Below are 23976 nucleotides of genomic sequence, written 5' to 3'. Positions count from 1 at the left end.
GAAATGGATAGATGTTTAGATCTAGTAATTGAATTTTGTAATTAGCTACAAGTAGGTAACTAACTAATTAGATGCTTTAATTTAAGGTCCTCCAAGTATGATTGTTTCTTAATTGTTTCAGAATGCTTCAATCTACAACTGAACATTTATTTCAGTTCTTTTAATTTTTAAGAAAGTTATGGGCCTTTGACTGTCCTCGATCACAGATTTTGTGTTGTCAATGGAAAAGCAATAGGGAACAAGATGCTAATTTCCGAGTATGAAAATGGCTATAACGTTTTTAATACTGAAGATATGAAAGTGAATTAAGCGTCAAATTAAACTTCTTGTTATGCTTTATCTGATGGGATAAATTACAGACTTGACTTTTTAAATCTCAACATTTTGTAACATTGCTATATAGAGGCATCTCGCAGCTCCAAATTTCAAGAAAAAAATTGAAAACATACTAAGCTGTTGCCAATTAATTAAGAATGTAAATATAGTGAAATAAAGAAAAGATTAGGAAAAAAAATTACAGAAACCTACATTTCTAATTAAAGTTGCCAGACATAAAATGTATCCAGTCACTCAGCCAACCAATTCCAGGGGTAAATTTGAACATGGAATTGAATGAAAGGTCAGATGCACTAGCACATTCTAAACTTCTGCATTGCAGTCTATAGTTATTGACTGGAATGCAATGTAGCAGTCCTCGAGAGACGTGCTGGCTACCCATCAGCATATTCTCCAAGTTCAACATAATGAATCTATCTTAGTCAAAAGTATTGTTACCTTTTGGACATACACAAGTATTTTCAAGAGCATCTTTCTGTTGAGGATCTGGATCAGTACAAGTTGGAATAAATGATTGACCATAATCACTGTAGATCTGATTCCCAGGGCATTCAGGTTTCTCTAAAATAAGAAAATTAATGCATTTCACATTTTCAGTTATTATTAAGTTCAAAGGCACAACTGTCATTGTGTTATTTCTGAATGAAAATATTTGGTAACTCTAAACTTAAACTGTTTATTTATTTTCTCTATGTGGAGAAAATCGTACCGCATCCTGAGATCTTTCTCCAATCCTCCTGAATTTGGCAATGTCGTGCAAATTCTTTTATACTCGGGCAGTGACCTTGATTTTTATTGGGGAAAGCAATGATGTCCATTGCACACAATTTCAAGAAGGTTTCAGCATCCTTACACTCCAAATGTCGTGAGAAGGTCTCTGTGCAAGCCTAATAAGTAAAACAATAAACAGTAAAATCACACAGTTATTAAACATGTGGATGAACAAGAAATCTACTCTAAAAATTAAAAGTTTCAAATTAGGCCCTTCCACTTGCTGCAATTTTAAGTAATTATATTTAACAAGTTATTATGTTTTCTAAAGAAAGGCATTACACTTCTAAAGGCATTACACTTCCTTCGCTCCATAGATGCTGCCTCATCCGTTGAGTTTCCCCAGCATTTTTGTCTACCTTCGATTTTTCCAGCATCTGCAGTTCTTTCTTTAACACTTCTAAAGGAGAGCATTTTTATCCATTGTTAGATCTATGTAGCTGAACTTCTAAAGCATGGAAGAAATGGATTAAAACTTTACCATTTTTAATGTCTGATAACTGGTTGCAAATGTGAAACAGAATAGATGGGAAGTTTGAGATTAAATGTTTAGCTTGCCAGCTGCACCTTGCAGAATTTATCATAGTTTATCATATTTTTGTTGAAATTAAAAAAAAAAAAATAGGATTTTAAATCGTATAACAACAATGACTGATCAATCTGCAGAAAATACTCGTGAAAAGACATCGAACTGAAATGTTAACTCTGATTTTCTCTTTGCAAGTACTGACAGACCTGTTGAATATTTCTAGTATTTTGATGAATCTGAAATTGTATCATTTCGTGCTGGCTGTACCATCCAGTCAGTTGGAAATCTATAAATCTATTTCTGAAGCATCAGAATAAATTAATCAAAAAGTCTGTTCCATTTATTTATGTCATAAAAATGTAAAGGCTTAGCACTAAGTTCTGTGGAAACCTCCTGTAAGTAAAATTATTTTTGTCTGTTTCTCCCTGTTTTCTATCACTGAACCAGTTTCACTTGGATGAAAGATCATTACAGGCTTGATAAGTCTACTATATAATACCTTGCACAAAGATCTACCCTCCTCAACACACATTGCCCAAACAATTTAATAGCTAGACTTGACATTCCCTTAAGGGCCGGTCCCACTTGGCTGTCATTTGCGCGTAATTTATGCGACATCATTTACGTGTCTCGACACACGACGAGCGTGTGGCGTGACACGCACGTGATGCGCACATGGTGCGCATTACGCATGCATGGTGCGTGGTGACTTAGGCAATGACGCGCAATCGCACGTGGCATCCCAGGATTTTGGGATGTACAAAATCTTTGTGCACCATCTGCGTGACGCGCAAATGACGGCCAAGTGGGACAGGCCTTTTAACAAATCCACACTAATTGCTTTTGATCAATCTTTGCCTCACTTAGTGCCATCCTTCACAGCTTATACAACAATTTTCTACCATTAATTTCAGGCTTACAGGCCGACAGATACAAGAGGCTGCAGATGCTGGAAGCTTGAGCAAAATAAATGTTGGAGCTCAGCAGATCATTCAGCATCCGTAGAAGGAAATGGACAGGTGATACTTTGGGTCGGGATCCTTCTTCTGATTCAATGGACAAATAATTTTGAATCAGATGAATAGTCCCAACCCAAAATGTCTCAATTTCTCTCCACAAATGCTGCCTGACCTGATGAGTTGCTCCAGAACTTTCTTACTAGCCTGCAGTGTGTTCACTTTCCACCATTTAAAATAACAATATCTTATTGGTAAGCTTCCAGCCCTGTCCATAACCAAACAACATTAGAAAATGAAAATAAGTGTCTTAGACTTTATTAAGCGCATGGAATACATTTTGTTCATTTTTAAAAATGGCAACACATTAATATGTACCCACATTCTACGTTTATCACTTACAATAATTCATATCTCTTCCTTAATGACAATGGCTAAACCATTCCCGACTTCCATGTGCAGATACAAAGAATGCAATCTGAATTTTATAAATCCTCCAACTTCACAGGAAGACGGCCAGTTTGGTTTTTAAAGGGAGCAATCCTTTATCCTTGGCATTTTTCCAGAACACATTTTGGTTTTCAATCCGTTTACCTACCACATTATTTTCATACCACCCTCTTTGGTATCCTAAGTGTGATGATAAGAGCTCAGGTCATGATATAGTAGTGGCCACAGGATCTGGGGTGACGGAGGAACTGAAGAAAATCCACATTAGGTAGGAAATGGTGTTGGGTAGACTGATGGGACTGAAGGCTGATAAATCCCCACGGCCTGATGGTCTGCATCCCATGGTACTTAAGGAAGTGGCTCTAGAAATCGTGGATGCATTGGTGATAATTTTCCAATGTTCCATAGATTCAGGATCAGTTCCTCTGGATTGGAGGGTAGCTAATGTTATCCCACTTTTTAAGATGGGAGGGAGAGAGAAAACGTGGAATTATAGACCAGTTAACCTGACAATGGTGGTGGGGAAGATGCTGGAATCAATTATAAAAGATGAAATAGCCGCACATTTGGATAGCAGTAAATGGATCGGTCCGAGTCAACATGGATTTACGATGGGGAAATCATGCTTGACTAATCTTCTGGAATTTTTTGAAGATGTAACTAGGAAAATGGACAAGGGAGAGCCAGTGGATGTAGTGTACCTGGACTTTCAGAAAGCATTTAATAAGGTCCCACATAGGAGAATAGTGGGGAAAATTAGGGCACATGGTAATGAGGGTAGAGTGCTGACATGGATAGAAAATTGGTTGGCAGACAGGAAACATAGAGTAGGGATTAACGGGTCCCTTTCAGAATGGCAGGCAGTGACTAGCGGGGTACCGCAAGGCTCGGTGCTGGGACCACAGCTATTTACAATATACATCAATGATTTGGATGAAGGGATTCAAAGTAACATTAGCAAATTTGCAGTTGACACAAAGCTGGGTGGATAAAGCTAATGTGGATAAACGTGAGGTTATCCACTTTGGTATAAAAAACAGGAAGGCAGATTACTATCAAGTTGGGAAAAGGGGAAGTACAACGGGATCTGGGGGTCCATGTTCATCAGTCTATGAAAGTAAGTATGCAGGTACAGCAGGCAGTGAAGAAAGCGAATGGCATGTTGGCCTTTATAACAAGAGGATTCGAGTATAGGAGCAAAGAGGTCCTTCTGCAGTTGTACAGGGCCCTAGTGAGACCACACCTGGAGTATTGTGTGCAGTTTTGGTCGCCTAATTGGAGGAAGGACATTCTTGCTATTGAGGGAGTGCAGCGTAGGTTTACAAGGTTAATTCCCGGGATGGCTGGAATGTCATATGCTGAGAGAATGGAGCGGCTGGGCTTGTACACTCTGGAGTTTAGAAGGATGAGGGGATCTTATTGAGCCATATAAGATTGTTAAGGGTTTGGACACGCTAGAGGCAGGAAACATGTTCCCGATGTTGGGGGAGTCCAGAACCAGGGGCCACAGTTTAAGAATAAGGAGTAAACCATTCAGAACGGAGATGGGAAAACACTTTTACTCACAGAGAATTGTGAGTCTGTGGAATTCTCTGCCTCAGATGGCAGCGGAGGCCAGTTCTTTGGATACTTTCAAGAGAGAGCTAGATAGGGCTCTTAAAGATAGCGGAGTCAGGGGAAATTGGGGGAAGGCAGGAACGAGGTACTGATTGGGGTTGATCAGCTATGATCACATTTAATGGCGATGCTGGCTCGAAGGGCTGAATAGCCTACTCCTGTACCTATTGTCTTTTGTCTATTGTCATGCATGTTCCTGGTGGACCAAAGAACAAGGCAGGTGGGAGTAAGGAAGCTTGGATGATGAGGGAAATTAAAGCACCAGTCAAGAAAAAGAAGACAAAGGACAGATATAGGTAGGTGGGATCGAGTGTATCCCTGGAGGAGTTTGGGGAACTGAGAAGCATACTTAAGAAGGAAATCAAGAGGTAGCTCTGGCTATTTCCAATTCTTGCCCTATCCTAACCCAGAATATTCTTCAACAGCCAAGGATGTCCCAAATTGGGAGCTTCCCCTTTTTTTCCAATGACCATGTGCCTGTTCTGATCCCTCAGTCTTCAGCTCACATTCTCAACATTATGATTGGCCACTTAGGACAGAGATGAGAAGGAAATTATTCTTTCAGTATTTCTGATTTTTTTTTAAACAATTTACCCTCGAGAGCTGTGTTTGCCTAGCTATAGATTGTCAATATTAACATATATAGGGAACCAAGGGATAAGGATTAAAAGTAAATGTTACATGAATGTTCAGCCTTGATCTTATTGAATGATGCATTCTCATGTTCCTTATGTTCTTCTAACAGAATTGTGAAATTGAACAGAACTCAGGCATATTATATGCAAAATCTGAAGAAGGGTTTCGGCCCGAAACGTTGCCTATTTCCTTCGTTCCATAGATGCTGCTGCACCCGCTGAGTTTCTCCAGCATTTTTGTGTACCTTCGATTTTCCAGCATCTGCAGTTCCTTCTTAATTTATTTGTTGATGATTTAGCTTAACATTGTCTTCACTGGCACATATTAATAAGCACGTATTCCTGGTTAGAAGTTTGATTATAATTGTATTTAAATGAAATATTAATATTTAATATTAATTAATATTTATTATTGCAATATGGTTGGAGTAATTGTGTAGAAATGCAAAACTTACCTGGAATAATTGGGGTTTCGTAAATACAGGTACAGGTATGCTGATTGGACAATTACCAGATGTCATAGATTCACCACGAAGAGAGATAGGTGATACTGGAAAGGAGTGAGAAAGTAACATTGCATTTTGAAATGCAGCTAATGTTATAGTTGCAGCAATTCTTGTGTCCAGTTCACATTTCTATTCCTTCATTTGCCAATTTATCTTTATAGTGCATTCTGATTTCTATACATGATTCATGTGGATTAGAAGGTGAATTAGGTCCCAAAATTGTGCAGACAATCATAGTCATACAGCATGGAAACAGGCCTTTCGCACCAGATTGCCCACACTGACCTAGATACCCCTATGCCTCTACACTAGTCCCACCTGCCTCAGTTTGGCCCATATCCCTCTATATCTTTCCTATCCTTGTACCAGTCCAAATGTATTTTAAGTGGTGTTATAATACCTGCCTCAAATACCTCCTGTGGCAGTACATTCTATGTACCCACCACCATCTGTGTGAAATAATTTCCCCTCAGGTTTCCATTAAATCTGTCTCCCCTCATCTCAAATCTATGACCTCGAGTTCTTGATTTCTGTACTCTGGGTAAAAGGCTCTGTTCATCTCCCCTATCTATTCCCCTCGTGATCTTATACACCACTGTAATATCACCCCTCATCCTCCTGCGCTTCAAGGATTAAAGTCTTTGCCTGCCCAACCGCACCCTATAGCTCAGGCCCTCATGTTGCGGCAACATCCTCATAAATGTCTACTCTTTCCAGCTTAACAATATATTTCCTGTAGCAGGGTGACTAAAACTGAACACAATACTCCAAATGTGGCCTCACCAACATCGCGTACAACTATAATATAGCATCACAACTTCTATACTCAAAATCCTGACTGCTGAAGGCCAATGTAACAAAAGCTTACATTACATCTCTATCTACCTGTGACGCCACTTTCACAGAACAATGTACCTGCACTCCTAGATCCCTCTATTCCACAACACTCTCCAGAGACATGCCATTCACTGTGAAGGTCCTGTTCTGGTTTGACATCCCAAAATGCAGCAGCTTACTCTAATCTGTATTAAACTCCATTAACTATTCCTTGGCCCACTTGCACAACTACTAAAGATCCTGCTGGAATCATTTATGTTGAGTGAATGGCAGCCATGGAAACATTTTGTGAGATTGAACCAGAACAGCTATGTCTGTTGAAAGATAGACACAAAAAGCTGGAGTAACTCATCGGGTCGGGCAGCATCTCTGGAAGGAAAAGTTGACGTTTCAGGTCGAGACCCTTCCTCAGACTGAGAGTTAGGGGAAAGGGAAACGAGAGATATAGACGGTTATATAGAGTATGCAAAGAGAGATATAGAATAAATTAATTAAAGATATGAAAAAGTAATGATGATCAAGGAAAGGTGGAGCCCACGCTGGTCCATGGTTGGCTGTGGGCTAGGTGATAACGAGTTATACAGACAGTGAAACTCAACAGGGAGGGAGAGAGAAGGCAGTAAGGTCAGTGTGGAAATGGAAAGAGATTTAAATGTTTGGCAACCGGGAGATCACGTAGGCCAAGGTGGATTGAGAGAAGGTGTTCAGCGAAATGATCGCCAAGTCTACTCTTGTTCACTTTCATCTACGCTGCTGTTTAAGAGTGCACACGTGGAACAGTGGATACAGTAGATGATGTTGGAGGAGGTGCAAGTGAAGCTCTGCTCAACCTGAAAGGGCTGTTGTGGTCCCTGGACAGAGTCAAGGGAGGAGGTACAGGGACAGGTCGCAGCTGGAGAGGGGTTGGGTTGGGAGGGAATGGATGAGTTAACCAGGGAGTTGAGGAGGGAATGGTTTCTGCAGAAAGGGGTTGAGATGGGAATTTGTGAATAGTGGTGGGATCCTATTGGAGGTGGCAAAAATGTCAGAGGATTATGTGCTGTGTGCGACGGCTGATGGGGTGAAAGGTGGGAATTAGGGGGACTATGTCCCTGTTGTGACTGGGAGGATGGGGAACAAGAGTGGAGCTGCGGGATACCGAAGTGACTCATGTGAGGACCTCATCTATGATAGAAGAGGGGAACCCCATCCCTTAAAGAATGTGGGCATCTCGGTACATACCTGCTTTCATTGATTCAGCATGGAATCAGTGATTGAAGTCCATTAAAGATTTGCCCTGCTAGTCCATGCACTCATCTAAACACTTCACATTCCTATTTCAGAAACTCGCTTACTCTTCCTCAAGCTTTTATCTCCCCCCCCCCCCCCCTCTTCCACCGCTGCTCACCATGCGTTTTGGTGTTACATTGGCTCTTTGCTGCTGTAAATTGCAAATGATGGGATGGGAAGGGAAGATTTTCCTGAATCTCCCATTGATAGAGGCAATCATATATTTATGCTCACTAACTTTGTGCTTCCCTTCAAGTAAAAACATGTTCCTTACATCTACCCTATTAAATTATTTCACAATGGATAAGCCTATGATGTCACTCAGTGGCATCTCCTTTCTACATAGAAGAGCTCTGGCATAATTAGACATGTATACGTCTAACTTCCAGTGTTATCCTTACAACTTTTGTTGTATCCTTTTGTGTTGTAACCTTACAACTTCAATATCATGTTGATTTGGCATTCGAGTGAAGCTGAAAATAAGCTAAGGAACTGTAAATCCTGGCTAAAACAGAGCAGTAATAGTACCAAAATGTAGTGAAGGACATGTATTGTTAGGCCATTTTGGTCAAGTCTGACGCGCTCTGCAGAAATAAAACAAGCTTCTGAATGGTGCCAGTAAGTCTAGGGCCCAGATCAGTGTTGCAGCTTCAATTGACAGAATGAATGGGATTTCTGCAGGGGACCTCCAAGGAAGTGTAAAATGCATGACGTTGATTGAATTAATGCAAGCCAAGTGTACATATTGTAAATAATGTTGCTAGACAGTTACCCTGCTGTTTGTTGATTGGCCAAAGTGTTGAGCCCTGGCTGGTTTGTTTGGATTCCAGGGTAAATGTTGCCTTATTCAAGTTAAGTTAGACTCTTCCAGAAGCTTCACTTGCAACAATGTATGGGAGATTCTATTATTGGTCTGGGGAACTGTCTATAATGTACTGATGTAATTAATATGTTTGATTGGATTGTAAAGAGACCACCCCTCTGTAGTTCGGCCCCTCAAGGTTCAGGGACCTATAAAAGGCAGCCCCCATGAGGTCCTTTCTCGATCTTCTGGAAGAGCGCTTGGGACTGCGTGACCTTTTGGAGTGTTTCTGCTTGCACGAGGCTGAAGGGCTTGGCCAGGCAGATACAAGGATCGGACCCGCGGTGGTTTAGGTATCTAGGGGAATTCGTTGTCCAATCCAAAAATAAAGATTAGTTGTTCCAGTGCTTGACTCAGTGCTTTTTTGACTGAACTAGACTGGTGGGAAGCTTAGAAGAGATTATTTTCAGAACCGCAATTACATCGCGGCGTTTACCATATCAGCACATCCCAAAGTCCTATACAACCAATAATTGTTGTTTTAAACTGCAGTAATTTCTACATTGCAGAAAACATGACAATCAGTTAGCACGTTAGTGCCGACGGGCGAAATAATCTATCTTTAGTGCTGCTGACTGATGAATATGTATTTGTCAATATTCTGTGAATAAAATTGGTACCATGCCAATTTGTAGCACTGATTCCTAGCCACGTACACAGATTTTGTAACTCAACATCCCAATTCATCCTCTCCCAGATTTTGTGTAGACATTGAATTTCACTTTTCTAGTGTACTACAAAATTAGCTACACACATGTATGCAGAAGTATGAATGGAATTTCCACCCAAAAGGATATGCTATATGGCGATCTGCATGGATACTGGATATGAACTTCTCCATTTTTTGCAGATGCCAGCAATTTACCATGAATTCCCCACAATAGCACACTGTGTCCCCGTGCTGCAGCGTTTTATATTGTAGAAAGCTGAAGAAAGTTAAAAGAGACACAGAAAGATCACCAAGAGTATCTAAGAGAGACATTGAGATGCTGCTGGATGTAATACATGACCAAAATGAGAATCTACGAGGCAATGCCAATAAAGGATCTCCATTAGGGCAGATATTATCAGGAGGCATGAAGGAGGTTATCTGAACTGAACAGGTGTTTCCTTGTGCCCAGACCAACACCATGCTGAAGGAAAGCATTATTCTCATAGTCATAAAGCACGGAAATGGCTCTTCAGCCCAACTCAACCATGGCAACCAAGATACCCCATCTAGGCTAGTCCCATTTGTATTCGTTTATACCATACCACTCTAAGCCTTTCCCGTGTATGTATCTTTCCTGATGTATTTTAAATAATATTCCGCTTGGGTAGTGTACAATCCAATGGTACGAACATTGAATTCACCAATTTTAGATAATATCGAACTATCCCTCCAAGCCCCATCCGCTTTTATTCCCTCCCCCCCCCCCCATCCCTGTGCCCTACCTGGACGTGTGCCTTTTTCTCCCCTCCACCCCCCCCCCCCCTCCTTCTCCTGCTACTTTGCCTTCACAATCCGCAAGTCTTCAATCCTGTTTCGCACCTTCTGCTTTTACCTCTGGCCTTTGTTCCAAACATCTGCCTATCAAACCCCCCCTTGCCTGTGTCCACCTATTACCTGCCACACTTTGTCCTGCATCTCATCTTTTCCAGCTTCCCAACCCCCACAATCAATCTGAAGAAGAGTGTCGATCCCAAACCTCACCTACCCATGTTCTCCAGATCTCAGTTTTCTCCAAGATCTTCGGTTTCCTCCCACACTCCAAAGACGTACAGTTTTGTAGGTTAATTGGCTTGGTGAATGTAAAAATTGTCCATAGTGGGTGTGTAGGATCGTATTAATGTGTGGGGATTGCTGGTTGGCCGAAGGGCCTGTTTCCACGCTGTATCTCTAAACTCAACTAAACTACCAGACCTGCTGAGTTACTCCAGCACTTTGTCTCCTTTTGTATCTTTTAAATGTTATTAGTGTACATGCCCCAACAACTTCCTCTGGCAGCTCGTTCCATATACCCACTACACAAAAGGACTGCATTCACCCTATCTATTCCCCTTATGGATTTTTATACCTCTGTAAGAGCACCCCCCAGCCTCCTAAGCTCCAAGGAATAAATTCCTCAAGTTTTAGCCTGCCCAACATCTCCCTTTCGCTCAGACCCATGGTTACATCTTGTAAACTTTGTAAAACATTTCTGCAACTTTTCCAGATCAATGGCATCATTCCTATAGCAGAGCTGAACACAATTTACCAAGTGCAGCCTCACCAATGCCTTGCACAACTGAAACATAACGTCCCAATTTCTATACTCAATTTCCTGACTAATGAAGGGCAGCATGGCAAACGTTTTTTCTCTATCCACCTGCGACGTCACATTCAGGGAAATATGTACTTCTACTCCTAGATCCTTCTGCTCTTCAACACTCACCAGGGCCCCACTGTTCACTGTGAAGGTCCTGTACTGGTTTGACTTTTCAAAATGCAACATCTCACATTTATCTGAATTATACTCCATTAGCCATTCCTTAGACCACTTGCCCAGTTGATCAAAATCTCTCTGTAATTCTTGATAACCATCTTCACTGTCCATGATACCACCTATTTTAGTGTAATGTGCAAACTTAAGGGCCTGTCCCACGAGCATGTGACTCCATGCGGCAAGCGTGACCTAAAAGGGCCTGTCCCACGAGCATGCGACTGCATGTGGCAAGCGCGACCAAACCAGAAGCGGGGGCCGCGCGGAGGTCGAGTGAGTGACATGAAGCTCGAGCGAAGTCCACGGGAAGTTTGCACGTGACGTACGGCATCAAGGCGGTGCGTACGGCGTCGCGGCGGCTGCGGGCCAATAGGCCGTTGCCGCGCGGATTCTTTGAACATGGTCTGTTTTTCGGAGCCCCGCGCAATGTCGGGACCAGCTTTGCACAACTCCATACGGCTCCGGTGATCGAAGTGGGACCGGCCCCATGAGCTGTACGGCTCAAGCGACCATGTTAGGTCGCGCTTGCCGCATGGAGTCGCATGCTCGTGGGACAGGCCCTTTAGGTCGCGCTTGCCGCATGGAGTAGCATGCTCGTGGGACAGGCCCTTTACTAATAACGCCTTGTACATTCTCACCCAAATTGTTGATGTAAACCACAAACAACAAACAACAATGGGCCCAGCACATCACTAAGGCACACCAGTGGTCCCAAACCTCCAGCCTGACAAAAATCCTTATATCTCCACACTCTGCTTTCTCCAATTAAGTCAATCCTTTATTCCGTTAGCTAGCTCTCCTTGGATTTCATGCAATTTAATCTTCCGTGGAAGCCTATCATGCAGAACCTTGTCAAAGGCCTTGCAGAAAACCATATAGCCTATGTACATGATGCTGCCCCCATCAACCTTCTTCAAAAAGATCAATCAAATTCATGAGACACAATCTACCATGCACAAAATCATGTTGACTCTCCCTAATTAACCCTTGTATTTCACAAATTCCCATATCTCTTATTCCTCAGAATCCTCTCCAGAAACTTTCTTATCATGGATGTTAGGCTTACAGTTTCTATGGTCTCATGATTGAACTTAGAATTGAGACAGTGGTTACATGTGTTCCTCAGTAGTTAATTTTTTCAAGAAGCACACTTTTCTAGTTTGAGCAAAGTATCGTCACCCTGGCAGATATTTAGAGCTGTCTGATCCAATGTCCTGTTGTGAGCATAATAAAACTTTAAATAATATCTGCACATTAAAGTCAATAGATTGGGATTGCTTAGTCTAGCAACTGGATTTCACTGTATTTTTGCTGAGCTGAGGCACCATTGCCAAATCAGGTACCTCATAAGAGTAATCACAAATTGGACTGCAAAAGGATTGGAAGACAATTAGGTTGAGGAAGTATTCATTTAAGATCTGCCCATGAACCAATGGAAGTTCAGAAAAGGATGTCAGCTGTTAAGGATACTTCACTCCCACAGGCACACAAAGACCACAAACATTGTAGTTGACGTCCTTCTCAGTGAGCTGCATGGATGAGCACCAAAGTTTCAAAGAGAAATGTTAAAATGTTGGTGAATGAAATACAATGGAGCCATACAGGTGCATCTCCACAGCATCAAAATTGTGCTTTAGGATCCGTGTACACACATGTACTCACATATAGCCTATTCTCCTGCACACACCACAGTCAGTTCTCCAACAAATGTGCAATATGATGTTTATTTAAATCAAATAAACTGTCAGGAATAGTAGGGAATCTACCCGAATAGGTCTTAGAGCCCTCCTTTTTGTGGGCAGTGGGATCATTGAGGCACTTATCACCAAATAACTTTGCCAGTAGATCATTAAAATGCACTGCCCATGAGTTTGATCACATTGTATACTTTGGGAGGTTCGTGAACAGTCTTTAGTGATACTTGTAGTGGCTTTGTGGAGTGCCTGTTGTAAGCCGAGTGTCACTTTAAATAGTGTGTAGATGTTGAATTCCATGCATTTTGCAATACCACCTTTCTTTGCTAGACCTAGGTGCTCCACTGTATGAGAGGAAAGTTGCAAACAAAAAGGAGGGCTGTCAGACCGATTCGGGTGAATTTCCTACTATTCCTGACAGTTTATTTGATTTAAATAAACATCTTATGCAATGCATGGCAACTGATATCTGAGTATGTGTATAGCAGTGGGATAACATTAATAGAGTAAAGCAGATCTCATCAGGGAGTGTCTATTCTAAAATTGGATAAGATCACTTCTGGATTGAAGTGATCTTATCCAGAAATACTCCTTCATGCCTTGTACTCCCAGTGTGTCTTGATTTAGGATTGCTTAGCCATTTTCTAGGTATCCATGTTCTCTCTATCACAAGCGCTGCCGAGTTCTTTCTATCTGCTTATTTCATCATTCAGTTCACCGTGTCTCATCATGGGGCTTTCATGTGCAATAAGAACATTTTAATATTTTACTAGACAGAGTACATCCAGAAATAAATTACTTTCAATCAATAGACAACATGGTTTTTGCACTTAAATTCCTATATTCATGTAAAATTACATTTTCTGTACTTCACTTTGAGAATAATGTCAAATTGTACTAGGAAAATGAATGCTAACTCACATACTAAAAATTTATACTTACCCCGTTTAAATTTCAGATTTTTATTTCTCTTCTTTGGAAATTCTCCACAAAGTCCACAGACCTGACCACTGTACCTAGGGTGCAGTTTTAGCTGAAGACAAAAATGTATGCTCAAAATCATTTGCATTTGCATAAGTTAGTTTTCTCACAGAAACATCATCACCTCAAACAATTAATCTAAAACTAAATTCATTCTTTGCTGATCATTTACACATCTTGTAATTATTATGATTTTATTACAACACTCATAAAAACATTTAGATTGAAAATGGAAAGCATGTCAGAAGTATCTCTTGAAGACATTGTAAACCAACAACCAAAACAAAGAAGTGCTTTGAGGTAACCATAAGGATTGTCCATGATAAGGACGTCAGACATTAAGACAAATAGACAGCAGTATGAATGAGTTGGCATTTAACTGAATCCATGTTAGAGGCATAAGGAACCGCAGACACTGGAATCTTGAGCCAAAGACAATGTGCTGCAGTAACTCAGCGGGTCAGAATCCTTCTTCTGAGTGGGGAAAGAGAGGTGGGAGTGAGCCAAATCCTGACAAGTGGGTAAATGAAGGGGGGTTGATTCGGTTCATTCCAGTTTAGGCGCTGTGCACACGGCAGCCAGCCAACAGTCGCTTGTCCTTTTCTTTTTTTTCACTTTTAATTTCAGGTTTTTGTGTTTCTTGTTGTGTGTTGTGACTGTTGGCTGACCAATTTCCCTCCGGAGATAAATAAAGTTTATTGTATCGTAAAATGACATACAAGGGATTATGAGACAAATCTAGAATGCAAGTTGTTGGGGATAATGCACTGGTAAGGACTGGGCATTGGATAATGGGTAGAGAAACAAAAGTGGGAATAAAGAGATCAGTTTGGGTTGGGAGGCCCCAGTTGTTGAATCTGCATCAATGATTTAGAAAAGGAGAGGATAGGAATGGATGGGCCAAACGCAAATAGGTGGGTCCGGTGTAGATGGGCACCTTGATCAGCGTGGACAAGTTGGGCCACAGGTCCTATTTCCGGCTGTCTGACTCTATGATTATGACTCTACGAGAGTATCAAGTGACTCTACGAAATAATCCAAGTTTGCTGATGAGCAAAAGCGAGGTGGCAAGTGCAGTGTGTGCAGCTTCAGAGATGTTTGGGACGATATTGACAAACAAATGAGTAGGCAAATCTGTTGGGAATATATGTGGCAAAAGGAATAAAATATGTAACATATAATATTCAGTAGAAAAAATAGAAAAGTAGAGTATTCTTAAATGGTGAGAGGTAAAAAAAACTGTTTAGAGGTAGCTAGCTGGCTGTCTTTATACGTTCAGCACTGAAAGTTAACAAGCAGGTCCACCATGCAATTCAGAAGCCAAACAGTATTTGGCCTCTATTGCAAGAAGAGTGAGGCTGCATTTGGAACAATTTGCAAATTAATGATCAGTCTATATTTCTTTAGACATGGTCGAAGCAGTGCACCCCAAGTTCATCAGACATAAAATGTGTTTGCTCAGATATAGGAAATATTTGTTCCTAAAGCTTTTCCCACTGAGAGTAGGGACGATTCAAACAAGGGGACATGACTTGAGAATTAAGGGACTGAAGTTTAGGGGTAACATGAGGGGGAACTTCTTTACTCAGAGAGTGGGGGCTGTGTGGAATGAGCTTCCAGTGAAGGTGGTGGAGGCAGGTTCGTTTGTATCATTTAAAAATAAATTGGATAGTTATATGGACGGGAAAGGAATGGAGGGTTATGGTCTGAGCGCAGATATATGGGACTAGGGGAGAATCCGTGTTCGGCACGGACTAGAAGGGTTGAGATGGCCTGTTTCCGTGCTGTAATTGTTATATGGTTATAAAGGGTGCAATTTAAGCGATAGATTTCTATGATTGATAAAATGGTAGTTTCTCTGAGGTGGCACAGAGCCATTTTTGAGAAATCTGATTTCACCTTCATTTGCCTCTGAGAGAAACCATACAGGTGAGCTGCATGTTGTGAAGTTTCACACTTACACAATTCACAAATGTGGGGTAAAATTCACTCCACTGGAACATATATGGAAAACGAGTGAATAAATCAACACAAAATATAGTTTGGTACTGCTCACAGTTCTTGACGAGTGTACAGCTTCACGTTATGGAACCTGCAATAGGTTCCATTTTCAGAGAACAAAAACACCTCCACTTAATGCAGCCATCGTTTATATCCCATTAAAGCAGATTGAAACATAATTCATGGTGTCATTGCTTACTTGCTAAGAAGGAAGATTACATTTAAAATATCTCACCGATAATGTATTGTTACCGTTCCAGATGAGGGAAATGGAATGCTTCTTGTTTGAAAATTTAATATTAACTCCATTGCTATGAATATTGATCATCTTGTTGTCAAATGGCAAAGTTACTCTATAAATAATGGTGACATGAAAGTTGGGTTAAAAATACTTTTGCAACAAATCTTAAAGTCTTTTTAATCCCTTAAAATGAAATGGGCCAAATTGTACTTGATTCAGGACCCAATCTTCCTCAGTCTCCAAATCCCAGTGTCAGGCATTAAGGAATGACCACCTGGGTAAATAAGCCTCAGCTGGCACGTCAGCCCTCCAGAGTCAGTCTTGTGAACAGTATTCACAAATCTCTGATAAATGCATTAAAAGTATTGTAAAAACTTGAATAGTATTTTTAAAAAAACCTTAAAATGCATTGATTACTAACAAATAATTAAAAACATTAAAACTCACAGTGCCTCAAGTACTAATCTGTACTTACCTTTCGCCTCATGGGCATCGAAGGTCTTTATCCACACACCAGCCCTTCTGTTGACAGTCCTTCTTATTGTAAAACTAAGTGTCTCAAGGAAGTCCAAAACATAATGAATATTGAAAAGCCGATAATCTACAGAACTGCCAGCTATAGGTAAGCATCAAGCTGATGCTGGAATAACACCTTTCCTATTGATGCCTGAACAAAGGGCTGTATCTCTAAAACTAAAAACAACAAGAGTAAGATAAAATCAATCAATAACTTTGGTATTTTACGTTTTCACGGCGAAGCAGAGGCCATTCAGCCCATCGAGTTTTTGCCAGATCTCTGAGCAATCTCATCAATTCCATTCCCCCATTTATTTCCTTGCAACCAATTTTCTCTCACATTCCCCAATACTACATCCTTATTCTCCTGCCACCTATCTACACATGAAATAAGTTACTGTAAACATCAAATCCATCAACCAGCAGGTTTTGGGGACATGGGAGGAAACTAGAGCACTCACGGGAAAGTCACACAATGTTAGGAACTTGCATGTTCTGCACAGACAGCACTAGAATCTGGAATTGAAGCTGGGTTGTTTGAAACTTGAGGCCCAGCACTAAGTGTTTTGCCACTGTGGCACACAAATTTTGGGTCAACAAACCAAATTAATTTGCATTGAAGTATACAACAGATTACATAATGATTGACGCAGAGCAATTGTTTAACAGAACAATATTTCTGCTACTGCAAAGTTTGCTTTCCCCCAAGGCTGCAATAAGAATTTAATAACCTGACGTGTTAGTCAAATCTACCCTTTAGCAGTGTGGTACTGTCATCTTGTGGTACTTTTAAGTAATAATCGATGACCCTCCGGACAAGGGAATAGATCACAAGAAATTAACAATCAAATTACAAATCTAGTTTTATCTTGGTGTTAGTCAGTTTAATATTCTGCAATTGGGAACAAATTCAGGAATCAATATTGTGTAATAGCATCAAATATCTCTCAGAAAGCTACACTATAATGGCAAATTGTTTTCCTATATCAATCCCAAGACAATCAGTGTAGCTTTTACTTGTTAAACGAAGTACTATATTATTCCAAGTTTAGAAAAGATTTTTCATCATCACAACAGCATTGCAGTTACTTTAAAATATATTCAAAATTTGGAGATAAGGATTTTGAGGTATGGTGCATACAGATAAGTTATGTGTAAATCACAGGGAGTCACGGTGGTGGAGCGTTAGAGCTGCTGCCTTACAGCACAAGAGCCCTGGGTTCAATCCTGACCTTGAGTGCTGTTTGTGTGGAGTTTGCATATTCGCCCTGTGATTGAGTGGGTTTCCTCTGGGTTTTCCGGTTTCCTCCCATACTCCAAAGACGTGCAGGTTTGTAGGTTAATTGGCCTCTGTACATTGTCCTTAATGTGTAGTGAGTGATTAAGAAAGTGGAATAACATGGAACTAGTATCAATGGGTGATAGATGATCGGCTTTGTCCCGTGTGCTGAAAAGTCTGTTTCCATGCTGTATTTCTCTAAATTAACTGAAGTTTTAAATTGACAATCAAAAGCAATCCTGCAGAATTCAACTTACCTTTGGTTTTTAACCTTAATTACTCCATTAGTCACAACAATCGTATTGGTATCAATTTTAATGAATATCTCCTCCAGGTCTCCAGATGATCCACGGCGGATTTTCACCTCATAATCATCAAGCCCTTCCTTGCATAGCCTGCTCATGAAGAAGTCACAGGTTGATGCAAAGTAGAAAGCTTCATTGTTAAATGCCTTGAAAGACCCTGTTCCCCATGTTTTGCAGGTATCTGGAAGAAAAGAAGAACCTCTGTCACAACAGCAAAAGATTAAAATCAATGTAAAAGTAATTGATCAATCAAATATTCTGAACATAATGTACTTACGATGATTATCTCGTGCTTTAGAGACATCTTGGATTGAACGCTTGAATACTTGGGTGATGGCATCCTGACTCAGATCTTATACAAAATAATATTTAAACATTACCACTTATAGAATATGCAATGCTAGTATGCAGTTTATTTTTGTTGGAGCAAATGGAAAGGCCATGTGGAGTTGGTGTTCAAGGTCATGAGCGATTTATTAAAACTGGTGTGCACCAGGAGACCAGTCAAAGCTGATCTCCTGAGCATGACTTTCGTACAACGTTTACATTCTTAGATGACAAGATTACACAGTAACTAGATTAACAATAAAATTAGGTCTTGATTACAGAATGGAAGTTTCCAAAAGGCTTAATTAGATAACCAACGGTCTTAATTACAGAATAAAATGATTATCCACAATTCTAACTTAGCTGACAGTAGATCCAATTTTCTGTTACAACAATGGGTGCACACTATAACATAATCAATGAAGTCCCTGAAACTTGGTTGTCGTCACGGCTGCTTTCCAAGTCGCTATTTTTAGGCTTTGTCTGCAGTTCCCTGTCACCATATTAGCACAATCAAATTCCTATTTATTAGATATTAGCCCTCATTATTCTTTCCCCTATAACAATTTTCAATATTATGTTTGTGTTTATATCCTGTTTTATTAAATTACAACCTGAAATCATTCTATTTTCAAAATTGTTGCATTGATCATTAAGTTCAGCCATGAACAAATATATGTGTATAAATATAAATTATTTTATCAAATAGTTTTAGAATTTGTTTTAATTTTTGAACAAGCATTGACAAAATAAATCCATACAATTTGAACTGGCAATTTATTGTGATGCATTGGAATTGCCATTATTTATGGTTTTAAGAACAATATTTTATGGGGTTTGGAATCTCTAATTATTTCCATCTGTGGATTTGTCATCCTTTATGATAGGAACATGCCTTTTCTCATTCAGGATTGATACATATTGTTTCATGTTAAGTTACATTTTAGCTATGTTATTTGCAGTTTTGGTTGACACTATAAATTTTGTGGAGTTCGTCGATAATGGGTAGCTTTTATATTTCACATGGGAGATATGAATAGATTAAAGGCTAATCCTTTACTGAGGCATGACAAAAGATTTGAATTTTCATGTGGGTACCCTTGACGTATTGCTGAAATATACATGAAAATGGGGAAATGGTGTAAAGGAATGCCCAGAGGCTTAACCACAAAGGTTTATATTATGAGGGATTGACAGAAACAGGAGTGAGTGTAAGGAGTGAAGTCCTGAGTGTGGGACCTGAATGGAAAGAGGAATGGTCGTCATTTGTGAGGCTAAGGAAGGGCTTATTGGGCAGGAGACCAGCCATTAAGGACTTCAAGTGCGATTAACCTGTTAACCAAACTGACAAGTGAAAGGGTATGAAAGACGGAAATATGTTTCATCATTAAAAAAAACCTAATTAGAAGATAATTCCAGTGAGATATATGTGACAAATCTTTCAAAGAAAAAAGGTAGAAACATTTCTACTAGTACCTCAATACAACTTGGAATTCAATTAATACATTTTTAACTAAACTATCTGGATGTTTTCACCACATTGCAAAAATGATTCAATTGCTTGCTGATGTTAACTCACCAAAAATGTTCACGGGATTGTCATCGCCAGATGAGTCTGTGATAGAAAAGTGACAAATATGGAAAATAATTCACTTGAAATGTTTCTTTCTTCTGCAAACCGCTGGTTATTCTTGACATTCAAATATTGTAGGTCAACAGTTATTTTGATTATGAGTAAAATATTTAATTCTCACTAATTAACGTAGTTCATATCAGATCTGAAACACAGTTAAATTCAAAAGCAGACTTCCAAGATGTTGATCAGTTGGGCAAATGTGCTGAGGAATGGCTAATGGAGATTAATGCAAATAAGTGAGAGGTGTTCCATTTTGGGAAGTCAAACCAGGATCTTTAGAACATAGAACAGTGCAGAACAGGAACGGGTCCTTTAGCCCCCAATGTTTGTGCCGAAGATGATGCCTAGATTAACTGATCTCATCTGGGGGCACATGATCCATATCTATCTATTCCCTGCATTTTCATGCGCCGAAAAGCATCTCAAATGGAAATATCATATATGCATCTCAAACCACCCCTGGCAATGCTTTCCAGGTCCTCACCATCCTCTGCGCAAAAACCTTCCCCTCTCATCTTATAGCTATGTCCTCTACTGCTGGACATTTATACCCCAGGAAAAAGGCTCTGACTGTCGACCCTATGCCTCTCATAATCTATATTACTAAAAGTCTGATCTTGACCACTTCCAGTTGCTTTGCCTAATTAAAGTTGCCTTGCCTAATTACGTTGCCTTGCCCAATTAGGTTGCCTTGCCTAATTAAAGTTGCCTTGCCTAATTAAAGTTGCCTTCTAACTATCTATCTATCTATCTATCTATCTATCTATCTATCTATCTATCTATCTATCTATCTATCTATCTATCTATCTATCTATCTATCTATCTATCTATCTATCTATCTATCTATCTATCTATCTATCTATCTATCTATCTATCTGAAAGTCTGTTCTTGACCGGTTTTGGCGATCTGTGCTGCAATTTCCGAGAGAACGCCGCCACCTACGGCTGTCATTTTTGTACACCTCGCTCAGAGCCCCCCTCCGCCGCATGTGTGCCGAGGATTTTTCCAGTCGATTAAAAATGACAGAGATATTAATGATTTTACAAAATTCCACATTCTCTCTGCTGCCCCCGCTGGCGGCAGGGGGGATGGACTATAAAACCAGGAAGTGGTGTGCCTCAATTAGTCTGCAAGCTGGAGGAAGGCAGAGGGTCACGTTTCTCTGAGTTGTGAATAACATTGAACACATGTTCACACAACTGTGAGTAAGTACCCTTAATGTGGTTTGAAAATGAAAATATGGTTAAAGTAAAAAAGCAATGCCTGCAAATGGTTGATTGGGGGGTTTGGGTTGAAATAAAAAGGCACTCTCTCTCTCCCCCTCTCCCCCCCCCCCTCCCCTCACCTCACCCCCCTCTCAGCACACCCCCTCACTTCCCCCTCTCCTCCCCCCCCTCTCCTCCCCCCCCTGCCCTCCCCCCCTGTCCTCCAACCCCCTCTCCTCTTCCCCCCATCTCCTCTTCCCCCCCATCTCCTCTCTCCCCCCCATCTCCTCTCTCCCCCCCCCCCTCCTCTCCCCCCCCCTCCTCTCCCCCCTCTCCTCTCCTCCCTCTCCTCTCCCCCTCTCCTCTCCCCCCTCTCCTCTCCCCCCCTCTCCTCTCCCCCCCTCTCCTCTCCCCCCCCTCTCCCCCCCTCTTCCCCCCCTCTCCCCTCTCCTCCCCCCCTCTCCTCCCCCCCTCTCCTCTCCCCCCGTCTCCTCTCCCCACCCTCTCCACTCCCCCCTCTCTCTCCCCTCTTTTTCTCCCCTTCCTCCCCTCCATCCCCTCCCCCACCATCCCTCCCCTAAACCCTCCTCCCCTCCACACACCCCTCCCCCCTTCCCTCCACCCCCCTCCCCATCCCTCTCCCTGCTCCCCACCTCTCCCCCTCCCCCCATCCCCTCACCTCACCCCCTCTCAGCACACCCCCTCACTCCCCCTCTCCCCCTCTCCTCGTCCCCCCTCTCCTCCCCCCTGTCATCCAACCCCCTGTCCTCAACGCCCCTCTCCTCCCCCCCTCTCCTCTCCCCCCCTCTCCTCTCCCCCTCCCCCCCCCCTCTCTCCTCCCCCCCTCTCTCTCTCTCCCCCCCTCTCCTCTCCCCCCCTCTCCTCTCCCCCCCTCTCCTCTCCCCCCTCTCCTCTCCCCCCCTCCTCTCCTCTCCACTCCCCCCCTCTCTCTCTCCCCTCTTTTTCTCCCCCTCCTCCCTCCATCTCCTCCCCCACAGTCCCTCCCCTAAACCCTCCTCCCCTCCACACACCCCTCCCCCCTTCCCTCCACCCCCCCTCCCCCTCCCCACCTCTCCCCCTCTCCCCCTCCCCTCACCTCACCCCCCTCTCAGCACACCCCCTCATTCCCCCCTCTCCCCCCTCTCCTCCACCCCCCTCTCCTCCCCCCCTTGTCATCCAACCCCCTGTCCTCAACCCCCCCCCTCCTCTCCCCCCCCCTCTCCTCACCCCCCCTCTCCCCCCTCTCCTCTCCCCCCCTCTCCTCTCCCCCCTCTCCTCCCCCCCCCTCTCCTCTCCCTCTCCTCCCCTCTCCTCTCACCCCCCTCCTCTCCTCTCCACTCCCCCCTCTCTCTCTCCCCTCTTTTTCTCCCACTCCTCCCCTCCATCCCCTTCCCTCCATCCCCTCCCCCACCGTCCCTCCCCTAAACCCCCCTCCACACACCCCTACCCCCTTCCCTCCACCCTCCCTGCTCCCCACCTCTCCCCCTACCCTCACCTCTCCCTCTCCCCTCTCCCCCCCTCTCTCACTCTCACCCTCTCTCTCTCCTCCCCCACCTTTCCCCTCTCACCTCTGCACTTGGTCTAGTATATAAATAAAAGTCTTATCTTGCCACTTCCTGGTGTTCTGTATATTGATTTTAGAAAAATCGCTGTCACTTATGGCTGTGATTTTTGGTCATCTTACTCAGAGTCCCCCTCCGCTGTGCAGGACAAGAGGATTATTCCCATGGATGAAAAATAAAAGAGTTATTTGTGTTTAAAAAATGTTGAGATTCTCTCTCCTGAAGGCCACGCCCCTTCCGGAGGGACTATAAAACCCGGAAGTGTTGAGTGCTTCAGTCAGTCTCTGCAAGATGGGGGAGCGAGAGGGTCATGTCTCTCAGTCTGAGCTGTGAGTAACATTGAACACCTGTCTATTAAACTGAGTGGTTTTACTGACCTGTCAGTGCCCTTAATGTGGTTTATAAATATAGTTTGGAAATGCTAAAGCTGTGTTGCCTTTGGTTTGGAAATGCTAAAGCTGTGTTGCCTTTGGTTTGGAAATACTAAAGCTGTGTTGCCTCATTAAAGATGTCTTGCCTAATTAAAGTTTCCTTGCCTAATTAAAGTTTATTTGCCTAATTAATTTGCCTTGCCTAATTAAGTTGCCTTGCCTAATTTAAGTTGCCTTGCCTAATTAAAGTTGCCTTGCCTAATTAAAGTTGCCTTGCCTTCTATATAATTAAAAGTCTAATCTTGACCACTTCCTGCACTTTTTATATTGATTTTAGAAAAAAACGCCACCACGTATGGCTGTGATTTTTGGCCATCTTTCTCGGAGTCCCCCTCCGCTCATCGGGTGCTGAGGATTTTTCCCATCGATGAAAAATAAAAGAGTTATTGGTGTTTTAAAAATGTTTAGATTCTCTCTCCTGTCAAACACGCGATGAAGGCCACGCCCCTTCTGGTGGGAGAGACTATAAAACCTTGAAGTGTGGGCGTGGCTCAGTCTCTGCAAGATGGATGAGGGAAAGGTCACAACTCGCTGTCATTAGTGGCCTTGCACCCTGCTTGAAATGGT

At 42.0% G+C, this 23976-nt stretch overlaps 1 protein-coding gene across 5 annotated transcripts in view; it reads right to left on the bottom strand.

The window, feature by feature from the left end:
* LOC116984905 (mucin-2-like) overlaps nucleotides 1-23976 on the bottom strand; it is an 89361-nt gene that overhangs the window by 60686 nt on the left and 4699 nt on the right. For all 5 annotated transcript variants that reach the window (XM_033039298.1, XM_033039293.1, XM_033039294.1 and 2 more), the window contains exons 2-9: nucleotides 20154-20189; nucleotides 18525-18599; nucleotides 18200-18428; nucleotides 16142-16259; nucleotides 13867-13957; nucleotides 5750-5844; nucleotides 1046-1223; nucleotides 775-897 (exon numbers count right to left, since the gene is read on the bottom strand). In XM_033039298.1, coding sequence (XP_032895189.1) covers nucleotides 775-897; nucleotides 1046-1223; nucleotides 5750-5844; nucleotides 13867-13957; nucleotides 16142-16259; nucleotides 18200-18428; nucleotides 18525-18599; nucleotides 20154-20189 — 945 coding nt within the window. The remainder of the gene's footprint in view (nucleotides 1-774; nucleotides 898-1045; nucleotides 1224-5749; nucleotides 5845-13866; nucleotides 13958-16141; nucleotides 16260-18199; nucleotides 18429-18524; nucleotides 18600-20153; nucleotides 20190-23976) is intronic.

This window comes from Amblyraja radiata, chromosome 21, assembly GCF_010909765.2.
Source record: "Amblyraja radiata isolate CabotCenter1 chromosome 21, sAmbRad1.1.pri, whole genome shotgun sequence".
Taxonomy (NCBI): domain Eukaryota; kingdom Metazoa; phylum Chordata; class Chondrichthyes; order Rajiformes; family Rajidae; genus Amblyraja; species Amblyraja radiata.
The sequence above is the reverse complement of the archived record's forward strand: the minus strand, read 5'-3'. Positions and strand labels throughout refer to the sequence as shown.